Source organism: Festucalex cinctus, chromosome 2 (assembly GCF_051991245.1).
Source record: "Festucalex cinctus isolate MCC-2025b chromosome 2, RoL_Fcin_1.0, whole genome shotgun sequence".
Lineage (NCBI taxonomy): Eukaryota > Metazoa > Chordata > Actinopteri > Syngnathiformes > Syngnathidae > Festucalex > Festucalex cinctus.
The window spans coordinates 27627299-27646390 of NC_135412.1; the positions used below are offsets into that span (position 1 = coordinate 27627299).

Sequence of the window (19092 nt, forward strand, 5' to 3'; positions counted from 1 at the left end):
CTCACATGTGTGTGCGCACACATATCAGAGCGGCGAGGATAGCTCTCGAGTGTCCATCACCTTCTTCCGCCTCTTCCGAGTGATGCGATTGGTCAAGCTGCTAAGCAAAGGGGAGGGGATCCGCACCTTGCTGTGGACCTTCATCAAGTCGCTGCAGGTCTGATTGTTATTACAGGCATATTACTGTGTCGTTACACCATTGGATATGGCTTTTTTTACACAACTGACCACCATTTATTTGAACAGTTTATTAGTCTGTTATTACAACCAGTAGAAGGGAATTTTTTTTTTTACCCAACTGACCAATACACAAATTAACACTTGTGGATATGACTATATACAATTCTCCACTACTTAACATGTTATTACTATGTTATTACAACAGTATGTGCTACTTATTCAACACCAGTCACTACTACTTAGTTACACTGACATTAGGTGTGTTTCCATTACCCTCGGTTTTGCGCAAAAGGCATGTTTCGCAAAAGTAAGCTGGTAATGGAAACACTCGATTTGCGAAAAAACTCTCAAATATCGCAAAAAAGTTTTTGTGCTCTCATGAGGTGGTTTTTGAGACGTATCGAAAAAGAAGTATTTCGCAAAAGTGTAATGGAAACACTTTTTGTGCATTAGTAGTCAAGTGACACCCGCCCGGTCACGGAGGAAAGGAATGTAACACGTTGTTTATGTGTATTTTTATTAAACTTGCAATTACTATTTGCTTTGAGAATTATTAATTTCGGTTTTGTATTTTAGTTTTACATGCTGAAGTGATTTGTATCGGCTACTGCACGTCATGAGCATAAAAGAGAGAGAGGTGTAATCGAGCGAGACTCCTTCGAAAAGTTGAAGGAGAGGAGAGCTTGAAATCCTGTCCTGCCATGTCTGGTTAATTTAGCAGAAAACATCAGAAACTTTTAACAATTTGTAACCCGCCTTTTACCCAGCTTCTGCATGGGAACAACAACATTTTAGGATTACAGGAAGTAGGAAGTACGGGGCCACTCGCTTTCGTGTCGGAACTGCTTGCCGACTGCAGAGGGACACACACAACACCGACACTAAATGCCCGAAACCGCCTGATGAGAGGTGAGTGTTTTTAAAGTAATATAACTACACCGGGCGTCAGTCTACCGTAAACATCATGAGCACCTCCTACAGAACAGCGAGGTCTCGCGAGACGGGACATTCCGAGAATTGTGCGTCAGAAGCGAAACTCTCTTCAATGGAAACACCGACAATTCGAAATTGTACTTTATCGAAATAGTACAATATCGCTTTTATTTTTGCGAAAAAGGGTAATGGAAACGCACCTACTATTACAACTGATTAAACTTTTATTTTTAACCTAAGTTACTACTTACTTACAGTGCTTGGAAATTTATTGTTATAACACTACTTCTTTACCGAAGTCACTACCACTTTGTTAAACAGGTTATTTGTTATTTCACTAGTAAATAGTGCAAGTCACTACTACTTTGTCACAAGGTTTATTGGAGTAATTCACCTGCCATTACAATTTAAATACCAAACACCACTACTTTGCGTAACAGGTTATATTCTTACATTATTGTACGAAAGTGCTATATAAATTCAGTCCATTTACCATTAGATGCTATCTTGTAAACACAAATCACCACAAGGTGTTACATGGCTTATGACTGTTATATACTATGTTGTACACCAGTACAGATCCATGTGTTCACTAACTAACTAGCTAGACAGGCCTTTACTATGGTATTATATATAACTTTAGAAGCTACTTTTTTCAAAAGTCACAGCTATCTAGTTAAAAATGTTGTTACTATGTTATTACACTTTTAGATACTACTGCACTTTTTAAAACCCAACTCAACCTTCTTAGTTAAACAGGCTATTACACCAGTAGATGTGCTTCTATAACTGGTCTTCATGTCTTCGCAGGCGCTGCCGTACGTCGCCTTGCTCATTGCCATGATTTTCTTCATCTACGCCGTCATCGGCATGCAGGTGAGAGCACTGGCCAATGCTAGTTACTTCTCTGCTAACATGGCGCCTTAGGACATTACAGGACGAGCACAAATGTATGTGGCTTAGCACCAATAGCTTTTGTTATGCTCTCCAGAAAAAAAAAAAAATCCCAAACGGTGATTCACAAATGGGAAAGAGCTGAAGTAAAACATGCAATGTGATTTCTACTCCTGTGTCTCCACCAGACATTTGGGAAGATCGCCATGCAGGATTACACACAGATCAACAGGAACAACAACTTCCAGACTTTTCCTCAGGCTGTCCTCCTCCTTTTCAGGTTGGGTGTTTATCATCACTTCTTCATCAGCCTCTCGACTGTACATGACTGTGAGTGTGTGTGTCGGTGTTACAGGTGTGCGACAGGTGAGGCATGGCAGGAGATCATGCTGGCCAGTCTTCCCGGGAAACGCTGCGATCCCGAGTCCGACTACGAGCCAGGAGAAGAGTTCAGCTGCGGGAGCAACTTTGCCATCGTTTACTTCATCAGCTTCTTCATGTTGTGCGCCTTCCTGGTGCGTGCACACGAAACACACATATCACTACACACTAAGTCGCCAGCACTTTGTTACATAGTTTATTACTATGTTATTACTCATATAAATACATTTTTTGGGGGGGAATACATACTGTAAATAATCACAGTTGTAATAATTATGTTTTGTTACTATGTTATTACACCAGTAGATGCAACTTGATTACATAAGTCACCACTACTTTGTGATTATTATATTATTACATCAGTAAATATAAGATAGTTATACGGCACACACACACCACAACACAAAGGCACCACTACTTATTTAAGCAAGTTATTACACTATTATTTACTTAATTTTACTTAAATCACCACAGCGTTGTTTATTTTATTACATCAGTAGATGCTACTTTATTACATACATGTACGCAGATCATCAACTTGTTTGTGGCTGTCATCATGGACAACTTTGACTACCTAACCCGCGACTGGTCCATCCTGGGTCCACATCACCTGGATGAGTTCAAGAGGATCTGGTCAGAATACGATCCAGAAGCCAAGTATGATCACTAGAAGGTGTAAACATATTCATGACGGTTTCAAAACAAAATTGTCACTTGTCCATTTCTGTCATGACGTCTCCTAGGGGTCGCATTAAACATTTGGATGTTGTGGCTCTACTTCGGAGGATACAACCGCCTCTTGGCTTTGGAAAACTGTGTCCTCACAGAGTCGCCTGTAAGGTAATTATGTGTAACTTTCATGTACTATAAGGTAGAACATCCAAGGCTTTACTACCTACTTGCATTAATTAACCTTTCCTGTCGACGTTGCTGTTGGATAGCGTCTGGTGGCGATGAACATGCCTCTGAACGCAGACGGCATGGTGACCTTCAATGCCACCCTCTTTGCGCTGGTCCGCACGGCACTGAAGATCAAGACCGAAGGTACGACCGCGGGAAGCAGACGTTGCGGTCAACATGGCCGCCTGTTGATGAGTGTCATGATATGGTTGTGTGGAGCGAGAATGGGCCCAAAGGCGGAGAAACACGGCAGGGAGACAAACGGGATGGACAATATATGGAGCTTTATTCTCAATAAAGAAGGTGATGGACATGGCGGGACGGAACATGAGCAGACTGGTTGAGACGAGGACAGACATGGCAGGATGTGGACAGACTTGGCAGGATGTGGCGATGACTTGAGTTGACGTGGAGACGCTTGAGTAGACGTGGAGACTTGTGTTGACGTGGAGACTTGTGTTGACGTAGAGACCCGAGTTGACGTGGAGAAACTTGAGTTGACGTGGAGAAACCTGACTAAGCATGGAGAGACTTGACAGGATGTGGAGAAACATGACTATACGTGGAGAAAGCTGACCAAACGTGGAGAGACTCGACTAGACGTGGAGAAACCTGACTATGACTAGACGTGGAGAAACCTGACTAGATGTGGAGAAACCTGACTAAACATGGAGAGACTTGACTAGATATGGAGAAACATGACTAGACGTGGAGAAACATGACTAAATGTGGAGAGACTTGACTAGACGTGGAGAAACATGACTAGATGTGAAAAAACCTGACTAGACGTGGAGAAACCTGACTAAACGTGGAGAGACTTGGCTAGATATGGAGAAACATGACTAGACGTGGAGAAACATGACTAAACGTGGAGAGACTTGGCTAGACGTGGAGAAACATGACTAGACGTGGAGAAACCTGACTAGATGTGGAGAGACTTGACTAGATGTGAAAAAACCTGACTAGACGTGGAGAAACCTGACTAAACGTGGAGAGACTTGGCTAGACGTGGAGAATCATGACTAGACGTGGAGAAACCTGACTAGACGTGGAGAAACCTGACTAAACGTGGAGAGACTTGGCTAGACGTGGAGAAACATGACTTGACGTGGAGAAACCTGACTAAACGTGGAGAGACTTGGCTAGACGTGGAGAATCATGACTAGACGTGGAGAAACCTGACTAGACGTGGAGAAACCTGACTAGACGTGGAGAGACTTGACTAGATGTGAAAAAACCTGACTAGACGTGGAGAAACCTGACTAAACGTGGAGAGACTTGGCTAGACGTGGAGAAACATGACTAGACGTGGAGAAACCTGACTAGACGTGGAGAGACTTGACTAGACGTGTCGAAACTAGACTCGATAGCAAACATTACTAGCAAAGCACAGCACACCAGGACAAGACAAGACAATAATAACTCGACGTATGAACAAACCCCCACTGACTAAATACAACACTAATGACGCACTAACAAGAAACACCCCCTGGAAACACAGCAGGCAGAGGGCATTAATTAGGTCACACATACTGGGAACGGAAGACACACGCAGGTGGACAAGGTTAACGGTAACGAGACTAGGGGAGACAAAACCGGACAACAGACACCCAAAACTATACCAAAATCCAACCCTGTTTGGATCCAAGCTCTGTTTGTGCTGTTGCTAGGCAGCCCAGATCAGGAAAACGAAGAGCTTAGGGGGATCATTAAGAAGATCTGGAAGAGAATGAAACCAAAACTCCTGGATGAGGTCATTCCACCACATGAAGGTACAAACATTGTCATTAGCGTTAGCACTAGTCTTAGCATGCTAGTTAGCTAGTTAGTCAGAAAGCAAATGATAAACCATGCAGACCTGTACCAATCGGTCTCTCTGGTGTTTCCTGCTTCAGAGGAGGAAGTGACAGTTGGGAAATTCTACGCCACCTTCCTGATCCAAGATTACTTCCGCAAGTTCCGGAAGAGGAAGGAGCGAGGGGGTTTGAGTGTGGAGACCGACGCCACCAACCCGTCAGCTGTACAGGTCTGTCAATCATGCGGTCGTCAATCATACAACGAGCGCTCGCTGACGTCTGTGCGTTTGCAGCTGTGCAAAGCGGGTCTGAAGACCCTGCAGGATCTCGGTCCGGAGATGCGCCTGGCCCTCAACGAAGACCTGGAGGAGGAAGAGGAGGAAGAAGAAGAAGAGGATGAGGAGGCCATGAGGGACGAGGAAGAGGTGGGCCTTCATCTGTGACACCCCCGCGCACACGTGCGCAGACTCACTTTCTTCCCACCTGTGCAGATGGACACAATGGGACCACACAAAACCCGGCGAGGATCCGTTCTTCCCGCCGGCCCAGGGGGAGTCATGGGTGACGGCGGCGTGGTGAACGGCGGTCTGATCCATCGGGTCGGCTCCCTCGGCAAAATGTCTAACGGCGGCGATTACGACGTTCGCACCTCCCGGCGAGACAATCTGAGGTCATCTGTCAATCATCACCACCGCCGGCCCTCGGTCAGGAATGGCCTTCTAGACCACGCCCCCAAGAGGCCGTCGCATTACAAACATGGAAGGTAAGAGACTACAAATATAATCATGTTAAATGACAACAATGGGGTTTAGCCTTATAAACTACAAACGTGGAGGGATGCTGCAAACTGCAAATATAATAATTAAAAGTGCTTTGATTGACAGGAGGGACTTGAGGGACAGACATTGGAGGAATGGAGACATGGACGTGTCTAGAGAGTCACGTTACTACACAAGAGAAGATGACGCAGAAAGCATTACGTCCACAGAAAGGTAAACACACACTTACTATCTTAGTGGGGACATCTCAGTGACATAATGCATTTCGTAGCCCATTACCTCAACCTTAAAGGCCCGGTCTGCCGGGTTCACTCAGGAAAATGCACTCTTTAAATACAGGATCTAAACAAACAAACTACTTCTCAATTTACAGATGTGGGCTTCTCTTAATTTCTAGTGGGGATTTTGTCCTAAACCCCCACCCACCCAGCCTGTATTTTGCCATTTTGTGTTTGTTTTGTATAATCAGCGGGACATTTCTGTGGAAAGACAAAACCACCACTAGAAATTAAGAGAAGCCCACATCAATGAGAAGTAGTTTGTTTGTTTAAATCCTGTATTTAAAAAGTGCATTTTCCTGAGTGAAACCAGCAGACTGGGCCTTTAACCCTCACAACTGATTGTCTAAACCAAACCCTTAACATAACCCCAACTTAAATCCAATTCCAACCTAAACTCTAAAACCAAGTCTTGACCCTCAAAAAGAGGTCTGAACTTCTGGGGACCACCAACACTGGATGGTCCCCACAATGATAGTTAGCCCAGGAATATGAGCCCCATAATGTAGCAACAACAAAATCACACACAAACACTTTTACTCCATATGCGTTTCTAGATATTACCCCGATGATCCTCTGCACCATGACGGCCACGCCCCCTACAGTCACTACGGCAACGGCTACAGCGAGGGTAGGAGGACAACACACAGGCGTCTTCTTCCGGCCACGCCCACAGGTGAGCTGCCACCAATCGCAGTCTCCGTGCGACATCATCAAAGATGGATGACGACGGATTTGGCCGACAGGTCGAAAGCCGTCGTTCAACATTCAGTGTCTGAGACGTCAGGGCAGCAGTGACGATTTGCCCATGCCCGGAACCTACCACCCCAATTCTCCTCCACGCCGCGCCCGCACTCAGGTACACACACACATGCTTGTCTTTGTATCGTACTAGGGACATCTCAGTGACATAATGCATTTCCTAGCCCATTACACCAACCTTAACCCTCACAACTGATTGTCTAAACCTAACCCTTAACCCAACCCCAACTTAAATCCAATTCAAACTTAAAACTCTACAGCCAGGTCTTGACCCTCAAAAACACAAATGAACTTATGGGGACCACCAAAATATCGCCACACGATCGTCGGTCCCCACAATGGTAGTTAAACCAGAAAAAACACGCAAACTGTTCCTTCCTCCTGCAGACGTACAGCACTTACGATTGTCCTCCGTCGACCGCTCGCTCGTCTGCGTCGTCGTCCACGTCGTGGGCCAATCCGTGTCCTCGCCGCGGTCGCCTCCTGTACGCCCCTCTCATCCTGGTGGAGGAGGAGGGCAGTCCGGCGTGGGGGCGAGGAGGAGAAGGAAGCCGAGGAGGAGGAGCAGGTGGAGGCCGGGAGGACAAGCTGACAGGAGCGGGAAGAGGTGAGCCACGTCAGGCCCGCTCAACGCCGACTAACCGCCGGTCACCCCCGTCGTTCATCAGCTATTGCGTTTCCGCCGGCAGGTGTCAGCGTGACGGGAGCGGCGCCGAGTCCCGCCTGGTATGGCGGCCCGGGAGGTGAGCCAAGACGTCCGAAACATATGAGGCCGTCGTTTGAATCAATGGGCGTTTGACGAGTCACTTTTTTTCCGCAGCCCCGCCTCCTTACAGAGCATACACCACCCTCAGAGTTCCTTCTCAGCTCGGCGCTCCGTTTGGCGAGAAACGAGGCTCGGCCGACAGCCTGGTGGAAGCGGTGAGACCGAAGGCCATCAGACATGATTAATTGATCAAAGCCCATCAGACATAACTAATCAGAAGATAGACTAATCGAAAGAGGTTGATCAGGCATGACAAATCCAAAAAAATCCATTAAACATGACCCATTTGAAGAACGTTACTTAGGCATGAATAATCAGAGTTGCACAAACCTGGATAACTAAATAAGATGAGCCATTACTAAAATTAAAAAAAGTTGATCAGACATGACTAGTTGAAAGACGTCCATCAGATAGGACTAAATAAGTTATCCAACCATCCATTTTCCGCTTTTCCTCACAAGGATTGTGGGGGTGCTGGAGCCTATCCCAGCTGGCTTCAGGCAGTAGGCGGGTACACCCTGAACTGGTTTCCTGCCAATCTAAGTTATTATTATTATTATTATTATTATTATTATTATTGTTATACATCACTGATTAGAGAAAGTGTATCAGGCATGACTAATTGAAAGAAGGTGATCAAGCCTGACTATCAGAGGAAGGACATGACTGTCAAAATAAATTGATCAGGCATTACTAATTGAAAATAAGTTAATCAAGCATGTCTAATTGAAGGAAGTCCACCAGACATTACTAATCAAAAAATAAGTTAATGACTAATCTGTTGAAGTTCTACAGACATGCAACAAATTGAGTTATCAGGCATGACTAATCGAAATACATCACCCAGAAATGACTACCGGTAATCAAAGGAGGTCAATCAGATATGACTTGAAAAAAAGATAATCAGGCATGACTAAGCTGTACAGGCATTACTAATCAATATAAGTTGATGAATGATCACACCTTACTATTACTGGGATGTGAACCCTGCTGCTGATTTATCTCTTGGCAGGTTCTCATCTCTGAAGGTCTCGGCCTTTATGCACGTGATCCCAAATTTGTGGCGTTTGCAAAGCGCGAAATCGCAGATGCATGTCACATGACCGTGGACGAGATGGAATCGGCCGCCAGCGACCTGCTGGGTTCCGCGAGCCACGACTTCCTCAACACCGCCAGCGCGGATCCCGGTGCGCTCTACAGCGACGAGGAGCCAATCAGGACGGGCCGAGTGGAGGAAGAGCTGGCCGACGAGATGAGCTGTGTGACATCATTTTGATGGACAGATGCTCACGGCCAATCAGACCGGGAAGGTGGGCCATCGGCCCAATTAAAGGAAGAAAATTCCAATTAAAGAAAGCTGCAGAGGAAGGATGGTGGCCGCAACACGCATATGTATGGGCTGAAGTTGCATGTCATGCTCAACCTTGTCCAGTAGGCGGCGAGGACGAACCTTAAGGTGTTTACAAACATCTGCAGAAGAAAAACTTTCAGTTGAGTGTTGGGTGCTATCTGTTAGCATTATCCAGCCAGCTGCATAGCATGCTAGCTGTACAGACAAAAAAACATTCACTTATTTCACTTCCTTTTAATAGTTTGGACAATTTAAACTCTCACAACAAACACAACACTCATTATTTAGTTCAACCTAGCTCAGCACAAATATTATTATCTGTCTTGTCATTATGCTGTTAGATGTGTATTAGCCTTAGCATAAGCACAATGCTAATTGCTAACGCAGGAGATGACCAACAGGATTTATAGCCTAAAGTCGGCTAGAAATACGAGCGTCAACTGTCATCTGAGCCATAATGTTATGCAAAGGACTGTTTCAACAATGATTTTTTTTTTAAATTATTTATTTATTTTATTTTTTTGCTAACAGTTAGCTATTTGCTAACGCATGTTAAAGAATTCACTTGTAGTGTACATATCAACAAAAGAAAATTTTTCTACTTTTTTCACATGCCCCTCGTTGCTAGCTGTGCTGCGTCTGATGGATGAGCTACTTCTTGACTAACAGAGAAACTTGTACAGACATGACTAATTGAAATAAGATTGCTAGACATGATTAATCAAAAATATTTTTTATGAATAATAGAATAAGTCGATGGGGTATGAATAATTGAATAAAGGGTATCCAGACATGACTAATTGAAATACGATTGCTGGACAGGATTAATCAAAAATAGTTAATGAATAATAGATTTAGTTGATGAGGCATGACTAATTGAAAAAAAAAAACGTATCCAGACATGACTAATTGAAAGAAGTTGATCTGACATGATTAACCGAAGAGGGAGTCCATCAGACATGGCAAATGCAGAAAAAAATGTATACATGACATGATGAATCAAAGGAAGTTGTACAGAGATTACGAATCAAAATAAGTTGATCAGGCATGACTAATGGAAAAATAGTTCAATCAATCATGACTTATTGAAGGAAACCCATTTCATTATGACATGACAAATGGAATTACTTTATTAGGCATGAGTAACATAAAAAGAAGTTAATCAGGCATGACTAATCGAAGAAAGTCCATCAGACTTGACTAAATGTAAATAAAAAAATAAATTCAGACATGACTCACCATGCAGTGGATGTTACTCAGGCATAACTAATTGAAAGAAGTTAAGGAGACTCATGAAAGGGTCAGAACTAATAGTAAAAGCTGTGCAAACTGGATTCACTTGGACTACATGCCAATAAAAGACAATTTTTGTACTTTTTCTAGCTAGCTCTACCGCGTTCGGTGGATGAGCTACTTCTCGTTAGCATGTAGCCACATGTGGAAGCGATCGCCGCCTGACACGCTCCCCCGTGACCAGATGTGCATTGGTGAATTTTATATTGTTTTTTTTTGGATATACTGGAAGGTGGATTCTTGTTTTTGATCTCATTTTTGATGTCAAGATGTTGTTCTTCTCGTGTTCTTCCTGACCGTCGACCGAAGGGCTCACTCACGGAATTCCCTCCAAATTTCAGTCACGTGACCAAGTCAACCGTGCGTACCTCAAATAAAAAAAAAAAAGAAAAGAAAAAAAGAAAACAAATGTGTTTAATTGCTCAAGACTTCATCGCATACAACATGCTGATGAGTATGTCGTAGAAGGGCTGGGTGATTGATTTAAATGATTAAATCTGGTTTTCAAATTAATGCTGTATTAAAACAGTTTCGATGTGTTTTAGTATCAGGAGCAATAAAGCAAATCTCGGAAAGAAATAAAAACAAAATGCAAGACTTTTTTCTTTCTTTTTTTAAACATATCACCCAGCATTATCATAATGCATAATGCTATTATGCTATTATTATTATTATTATTATTATTTTGCTATTAATACCATTATGCTAACATGCTAGCGTTGACGTTTACAAATAGGATGGCTCAACACTGCCCCCTGCTGTCCATAAATAAAGTACAGCAGCCATGTGTGTGACATTACTTGACTTCCCAGCATGCACTGGCAGGTTGCCAAGTCAGAATGTTAAGGTCACGCTTGTCAAATACAATCAGTGTATTATCCTTTCTTTTCTTTTTTACTTACTTAATGTGTGTGCTTTTTGTGTGTAATGCCATCAAACACCCAGAGGAAGAATGATGACCTAATAACAGGAAACTGAATTTATTGTGCACATCTATCCTGACTGTTCAGTACCAAAGCACACACAAATAATAATCATGTTACGTTTTACCATTAACAGGGGTGATCATTGTCAGAGTCAAAAGGTAAGCAGAGCTGCAGTCTTAAAATAGTTTAGCAGCATTAGCTGTTTCTAACATTGTGCTAATTTGTGGGGTAAAATTTGCGTTTGGCCGTGTCATGTGCCTCTCCGCTACACAATAAGAATAAGAACTGAGAAGACAGCCCAACTGTGCAGCCATTGTCCCTAAAACCAGCCAATTTCAACAAGGCAAATGCTGTAGGTTGTACATATATGTCTGTATTGCTGATCCTTTGGGTATTTTGACCAAATAATGACATGTTAAGTCACCTGGGAACTCTTAATTTTGGAGGGGTGCATATTATTATTATTCTCATTAGCTGTTTTTCTTGAAAACAACAACACCAACAACAACATATAATTAAAGTCTGTTTTTTAAATAAATGCTGGCACTGTTAAATCTGGACTGATGCATATTTATGTCACGTGTAAAATATTTAATACTGCATAATAATAAAATGAGAAGAGTACACAGGAAACACGTCAGCCCCTCCCTAACCCTGTCTCCTGCAGCCCCCTCCTTCCAGCATCCTCCCCTTCCTGCCTGGTCCATCTGGTGTCGCGCTCGTACACATCCAGCATCATGGACGTCGTTAATCAGGTAAAACAACAACAACAAATTTTCCGCATTCTTCGCCCCGCAAAAAATATTAATGTATATATTTGTTTTCGCGCTCGTCGTCCACTCGCGCGTTTTTGCGCGTGCATGATCAAGCCTGCTCCGCACGTCCACGAAGACGATCAGCGCGCGCGAAAAATGTAACATTTGGACGAAGACGAGTTGCATTATTTTGGAGGCGCGTACGGTCTACGTGCACGACACATGACGTGACGTCATCTGGTCCTTCGTGAGCGTTTGCCTGAGCAAATGTGTAAAATGGCAGTGAGGAAAGCAGAGGATGATGAGATGATGCTGATGAAGAAGAAGCATCGCCCCCTCCCCTCCTGGTTGGTTTGTCACGTGATGTTCACCTCGTGATGACGTCACACGATTGTGTCCTCAAGTTAACTGGAGGCGCAAACAGTACCAAAAAAAAATAAAAATAAAAAAAATAAAAGAGGGAGGGACGCAAACAAGCTGATACCGATTTTTTTTTTTTAGTGGATGCCTGTAGTCCTATTAAAAGGATATCATAATGTTATAATAATCATGGAAAAAAATAATACAAAAATAAAACTCACTTCAGTATACTTTTTTGGCATCAACATGTTGTAAAGTAATATTTTTAGCACGTTATCAGGGAATAACAAATGACTGATGTCTCCCCTAGCTGGTGGCCCAGGGTCAATTCAGGGTGCTGAAGGTTCCCTTGGGCTTTATTAAGATCCTACAGTGGGTCAGTTAATTCACACACACACACACACACACACACACACACACACACACACACACACACACACACACACACACACACACACACACACACACACGTATGATTGCTGTATGAGATGAGCACATACTTTGTAACAAACGACAATTGATTCCCCAGTTCTTCGCCATCCTGGCCTTCTCCACATGCGGAAGCTACTCGGGAATGCTACGCATGTCCGTGGAGTGCAAGAACCGCACAGAGAGCGACTTGAGCATCGAGGTGGAATTTGAATATCCTTTCAGGTCAGGAACTGCACCTTGAATACACGCAAAGCTATGCTAATAATAGTGCTACTGCTTACCTTGATGTCACCCCTCCAGTTGTGTTTGATTCTGACTAACAATGTTCATGAGTCAGTGTGAGTCACGACATTTTAATGGATCCCAAACACACCCTAAATATAAATTTTTCAATAATTTTTATTATTTAAGAAAAGAGGAACAAATAGTCCCGCAGGATAGGTTTTAATATATTTTTTTCTTTTTAAATTCTTATATTAGCGCTAATATTAATGCTAACAGTAGCCTACGGATAAAGTAAATGCTAATACTGCTGTTAATGTTTGTTAATGCTTCCAGTAATATTAACACAAATACTAGTGATAACGTATTTTTTTAATGTTTGTTTGTGAACCAGATTGCATCACGTGTACTTTGATGCCCCCACCTGTAAGGGTGGCAACTCGCAGCGTCTCTTCCTGGTTGGCGACTATTCCTCCTCAGCGGAATTCTTTGTCACCATTGGCGTCTTCTCCTTCCTGTACGCCACGGCAGCACTCAGCGTCTACGTCTTCTTCTTCGACAAGTATAAGGAGAACAACAAGGGCCCGCTAGTGGTGAGTGTGTATTCATGTTACTGACTGTACGACAAACAGTATGGTTTTTATGTTAATATTAGTCTTCACGGTGCTAACACTCATGCTTTAATGCTAATATTACTGCTAATAATAGTGATAACAATAATGCGAGACATGATTGTGGCATGGATGTCTTAGCTGGTCTAGAAATATTTTGAAGATGAAAGGCGATGTGATGTGACTGTTGTGAGCTTGTACATGTGCGTTTTTGTGGTGCCATGCAGGACCTTGGCGTGAGTGCCGTGTTCGCCTTCATGTGGCTGGTGAGCTCGGCAGCATGGGCTAAGGGTTTGTCTGACGTCAAGACAGCAACTGACCCAGATCAAGTCATCACTTTGATTGCCGCCTGCGACGCCGAGGAGAACCGATGCCGTGAAGTCCACGACCCCGTTATGTCTGGACTCAACACGTCTGTGGTGAGCAATGACTGCTAACATCTGTTAATGGCATTAATAATGGCAAACAGCCATAAATGACAGCTAACGACAGCTCATGACTGCCAAGGACTGTAAACAACACTAGTTAGTGACTGGCTGCTAATAACAACTAATGACCACTAGTGACTAGGGATGTAACGATAAGGGCAATATCGTGATATTGTGATATTAATACTGCCACAATATCGTCGTCGTCATGTTCACAATATTTAAAAGGAACACATCTGTTTAAAAAAAGTCAGGTTGATTTTCATTTGTGCAGATCTAGCACCCTCTAGTGGCTAGTTTATTAGTGCAATATAATTTTCATTAGGGATGTTTTGGCCTTCTATGTTTAAAATCTATTCTAATTGTCAGATGAAGGGGAACCTAATTTGCTTGTGAAGCGATAAATGTGTGCTTGCATTAGATATATGTGCCTCAATATTGTTATTAGAGATTGTACGTGGTTTATATGCATTGCTGTTATGTACAAAAGCACAATATTGGTTTTTTTTTTAGTATGAGCTTTTTTTGTTTTGTTTTTGTTTAACAGTATTGTGATCTTTTTTAAATATCGCCAACCCCCCCACAATATTGTGATAATTATCATATCATGACCTTCATATTGTTATAATATCGTATCGTGATGTTTGGATATCGTTACATCCCTACTAGTGACCTCTAACAAATGCAAAGGACAGCTGATAACACTAATAACTAACAGTCAATAACGACAGCTAATGACATCATAATTACTCACTTCTAACTAAAACTTACAGTTAATGGCTGCTGAAGACTGCTTGTAACTCCAGCAAACAAGCTAGCAACTAATGATAGCTAATGACAGCAAAACAACACTAGCTGACAACAATGACCGCCAAAAATTACTGCTATAATCACTGCTAACAGTCTGATAGTGACTAATAACTGAATGACAAAAGAGTAATGACCACTAAAGACTACTAACAACTGCTAACTCCAGCTAACAACAACTACTATCTGCCAATGACCGCTAAGAGGCCAAAAGTGACCAACCTAACAACTAAAAACTACTAACTCTAGCTAACAACCTCTAACAACTACCAAGAGTCGCTAACAACCACAAGTGACTGCTAACAACAGCTAACAACAACAGCTAACAAGTAATTGCTCATGACCATCGCTCTCATCTGGGTGCAGGCTTTCGGCTTCATTAATCTGGTCCTGTGGGTGGGAAACCTGTGGTTCGTCTTCAAGGAGACGGGTATCATCGCACCCTTCATGAGAGCTCCGCCCACTCAGGAGAAACCCCCCACTGCGCCAGGCACCTATGAGCAGGATCCTTACGCAAGTAACCAAGGGGGCTACCAGCCTGACTACAACCAGCAGGGTTACAACCAGGTGAGCGATATATTGGTTAACTTGCTACAAACGTCTGTAAAACATCAAGATCCATAGAACCTCTAAAACCTTCTAATGCCCTCATTTATAATCTTGTAGTGGACTATGGAACCTCCGTTATCAATACTAGAATGTTCTGTAGAACATTTGACATGTAGAAACTTTCTTAATAGACACACAAGACTTTCAAAATAATTGAGTGGAGCTCCGTTCTGTTCACGTTCCATGGTGCTGTTTGCAGGACGCAGAGCAGGGGGCTCCCACCTCTTTCTCCAATCAGATGTGAGCCAATTAGAAGTTGGTGAGTTATTAGGGAATATTACACGAAATTGTAATCAAAGTCAGAATTGTATAACTTGTTGATTTGATACAGATGAATCGTGTAAGTCAAGATGTCGCTGTAAGAATGAATCATAAAAGTAGACTCATCAGTATGTAATTGCGCGAGCAAACGTTCTTCCACAAGGTTCACACATCTTGGTTGTGTTTTGCTCTTCACAGGAAGCATCAGAACCGAATGCCTGCCTACAGCCTTCCCACAATGCAACACACCAGAAAAGTTTATTGGGAGGGTGGATTCTGGAGCTTTAATGTAGATTTAAATCGATTGGACGTAAAAAAAAATTGATCAAAGCTGACAGTTGAACAAACAAACAAAGGTCAAACAAAAAGTATGTGAAACCTTTGGAATTACCTGGAAATCTGCATATTCGTCAAAATGTTGACTATAGACAAACAGTACCACAGAGGTGATATGTTTTTACATAGTGTGTCCAATTAAAATATAAACGCACATTGTTGTTTTTGTGATATTAGTTAGCAGCCTGTTTGTTTATTGTTGTGACTTAGTTGAAGATCCGATCACATTTCATGACCAATTTATGCAGAAATCAGGTCATTCCAAAGGGTTGACATACTTTTTCTGACAGTGTTCTTCCGCTGTCAAAAATCTGCAAGTAGTTGTTGCCCACCCATAAAGGTTTGTAAGGACAAGGAATGGGCTGACTAAATGTAGCTCCTCTCCTCACTTCAACATAGTTTTTTGGCACCTAGATGCCAGAAAATTGTGCCAAAACAATCATATTTTTAAATCAGACATGGGTATGGCCTGCGCACAAAAATGTTTCAACAAATAATGAAGGAGAGGATCTTAAAGACAGGGCAAATTCATGCTGAACAGCGAATGCACGGGGGATGACTATATATGCTTATATATTTGTTGCTACAGTTCCCACAGTGGATCAATCCATAAATCTTGTAAAATACATTTATGCTGAGAATCACTTTTGCTCCTTCAGCCAGCCATTTTTGTGGATGTTTGTGTTGTACAGTAACTGATCGTGTGCGCGTGCGTGTGCATGCGTGTAGGAGTGTGTGTGCGTGTGTGTGTTACCTAGTTCTCCCTCCTTTACACCTTTCTTTGTTCCTCTTCCTGTTGCTCTATACTTGTGACTCCTGATAGAGAAAAAACATATACATTGTTACATATATGCCTCATTGAGTTGGTTTGCCCGTTGCGGTAATATGTCTGCGTCTGCCATATTGGATGTTGCAGATCTGCCACAGAAACTAATAAAAGTAAATGCTACTAAGTTACTAGGTGTGAAAGCACGTTCTAATCCTCAGTGAAGGTTCTCATTTCTAGTGATGATATAAGTCCTAAGAGAGGTTCTCATTCCAACAGAAGGTTTAAATCCTGAGAGTCTATTTTTGTTCTGAGGGAAGTTACTAGTCCCCAGAGAAGGTGCTATTCTTGCAATAAACTTCTAGTACCAGTGAAGCTTCTATCCTTGAGAGAAGGTTATAGTCCCCAAAGAAGGTTCTAATTGTGAGAGAAGGTACTTATCCTAAGAGACTGTTCTATCCTAAGAGAAGCCCCTATTCCCCAGAGAAGTTTCTACCCTTCAGAGACGGTACTAGTCCCTAGACACATTCTCATACCAATTGAAAGTCATAGTCCTCAGAGAAAATTTTAGTCTGAAGGGAAGGTACTAGTCCCCAGGAAAGACTCTAATTCCCAGAGAAGGTTCTATTCTTGATAGAAAATTTAGGTCCTGAAAGTGTATTCCATTTCCCAGATGGTTCTATATTTGAGAAACTATACTAGGTTCCAGAGAAGGTTCTAATCCCAAGAGAAGGTACTAGTTCCCAGGGAAGGTTCTAGTCCCAAGAGAAGTTTTTACTCTTGAGGGACCCCGGACAAGTTTCAAGTCCCGAGATTAGGTTCTTGTCTCAAATGAAGATTCTAGTCGATAGTCAAGTTTATCCCAAAGTTTTTGTTATAATGGATATATTTGAGTGATTTTGATCAGTCATTTATTGATTTATGTCAATTTAACTTCCAATTGGTGCAATCATGTAAGAAAAAATTGTTATTCATCATTCGCTCATCGCATTAGGCAGAAAGTCAATACATTTGTGTCAAAATCACATTATAATGGGCAAATAAATGCAATTTTCAATCACATGAGATCTTGCTTTGAGTGTAAAAAAAACTTGCTCGATCTCCAAACTGCACATGACAGGGGCATATTTACCCCTGATTACGCTTTGCCACATCAATATGATGGACAAATCGTCACGCAATTCTGCACTCAGTACGGCATGTATCTATATATATATATATATATATATATGTCTTTGTTGACACCATGAAGATGATGGAAATGGTGAAGATGATAATGTAAGTATAATTTGTTCCTATGCCGCTCCCCCTGCTGTGTTTATCCGCCGGAATGATTCAATAAACAACAAAGCAAATCAATTGTCTGGCGTGGTTGTGAGCAAACCCACAAATACATAGTTCATTTTATGTTGCCAAGGTAACTAATTGATTCACTTGTGTCACCAATTATCACATCTGACGGCCATAACATTAAGGTTCTATTCCTGAGAAGGCTCAAGTCCCAAGGGAAGATTGAAGTCCTGAGAAAAGGCTCTCGTCCTTAGAGAAGGTTGTAGTTCTGAGAGAAGTTTCTAGCCCCAAGAGAAGGTTCTTGTCCTGAGAGAAGGTTGCAGTTCAGACAAGGATTTTGTCCTGCGAGAATATTCAAGTTTTTGGTGTAAGTCGTAGTTCCTCTCATCCTGAGAGAAGGCACTAATCCCAAGATAAGGCCCTATTCATGGGAGAAGTGTCAAGTCTGGAAAGAAGGTATTTGTGCCCAAAGGAGTTTTCCATCCTGACAGGAGGTTCAAACCTTGAGAGAAGGTAGAGGAGCCCAGAGCAGCTTATCGACCCGAGAGAAGGTAGTAGGTCCTAGAGAAGGTTCAAGTCTTAAAAGAAGATACAAGTGCCAAGAAAAGGTTGTCATCCCAAGAGAAGGTAGCAGTCCCAAGAAAAGGTTGTACTTGAGAAAATGTACAACAGCCCTGGGCTGTATGTTCTCAGTTTGAGAGAAGGAACTATTCCAAAAGTAAGTTGTAATTTTAGATTCTAGCGCCGAGAAAATAGTGTTGCCACCAGACGGTTCTCATCCAAAGCATAAGGTAGTCCCAAGTGAATGTCTAGTCCTGAGGCATGTTTCTCATCTCAAGTGATTTTAAATTCTGCGAGAACATTCAAATCTTCAGACGAGGTACTAGTGCACACAGAGGTTTTGATTCCAAAACAAATTATGAGTCTCAAGAGAACATTTTAGTTCCGAGAGAAGGTTTAGTCTTGAGAATAGGTA

General features: G+C 42.3%; 2 protein-coding genes and 1 long non-coding RNA gene across 3 annotated transcripts in view; 2 read left to right on the forward strand and 1 right to left on the reverse strand.

Annotated features, from left to right (window-relative positions):
• Positions 1-11098, forward strand: part of cacna1fb (calcium channel, voltage-dependent, L type, alpha 1F subunit) — a 38588-nt gene extending 27490 nt beyond the window's left edge. The window contains exons 33-50 of the mRNA XM_077514132.1: positions 29-157; positions 1924-1989; positions 2196-2287; positions 2363-2522; positions 2918-3045; positions 3132-3228; positions 3330-3432; positions 4959-5060; positions 5184-5314; positions 5378-5509; positions 5576-5847; positions 5969-6076; positions 6699-6817; positions 6888-7000; positions 7291-7510; positions 7593-7646; positions 7724-7824; positions 8682-11098. Coding sequence (XP_077370258.1) covers positions 29-157; positions 1924-1989; positions 2196-2287; positions 2363-2522; positions 2918-3045; positions 3132-3228; positions 3330-3432; positions 4959-5060; positions 5184-5314; positions 5378-5509; positions 5576-5847; positions 5969-6076; positions 6699-6817; positions 6888-7000; positions 7291-7510; positions 7593-7646; positions 7724-7824; positions 8682-8945 — 2391 coding nt within the window. The 3' untranslated portion in view covers positions 8946-11098. The remainder of the gene's footprint in view (positions 1-28; positions 158-1923; positions 1990-2195; positions 2288-2362; positions 2523-2917; positions 3046-3131; positions 3229-3329; positions 3433-4958; positions 5061-5183; positions 5315-5377; positions 5510-5575; positions 5848-5968; positions 6077-6698; positions 6818-6887; positions 7001-7290; positions 7511-7592; positions 7647-7723; positions 7825-8681) is intronic.
• On the reverse strand, positions 533-6209 carry LOC144014351 (uncharacterized). The gene is made up of 5 exons (XR_013282452.1): positions 5557-6209; positions 5147-5446; positions 3288-5007; positions 2908-3221; positions 533-2519 (listed from the first exon to the last, which is right to left on the reverse strand). It is a non-coding gene; the product is annotated as an uncharacterized LOC144014351 (long non-coding RNA).
• Positions 11099-11890: 792 nt separating the features above from the next.
• Positions 11891-18181, forward strand: LOC144014353 (synaptophysin-like). Its single transcript, XM_077514138.1, has 8 exons — positions 11891-11994; positions 12665-12730; positions 12884-13008; positions 13403-13601; positions 13847-14038; positions 15221-15421; positions 15663-15722; positions 15923-18181. Exons 1-7 carry the CDS (start codon positions 11977-11979, stop codon positions 15705-15707), a joined length of 846 nt encoding a protein of 281 aa, XP_077370264.1. The 5' UTR covers positions 11891-11976; the 3' UTR covers positions 15708-15722; positions 15923-18181.
• The last annotated feature ends 911 nt before the right edge of the window (positions 18182-19092 follow it).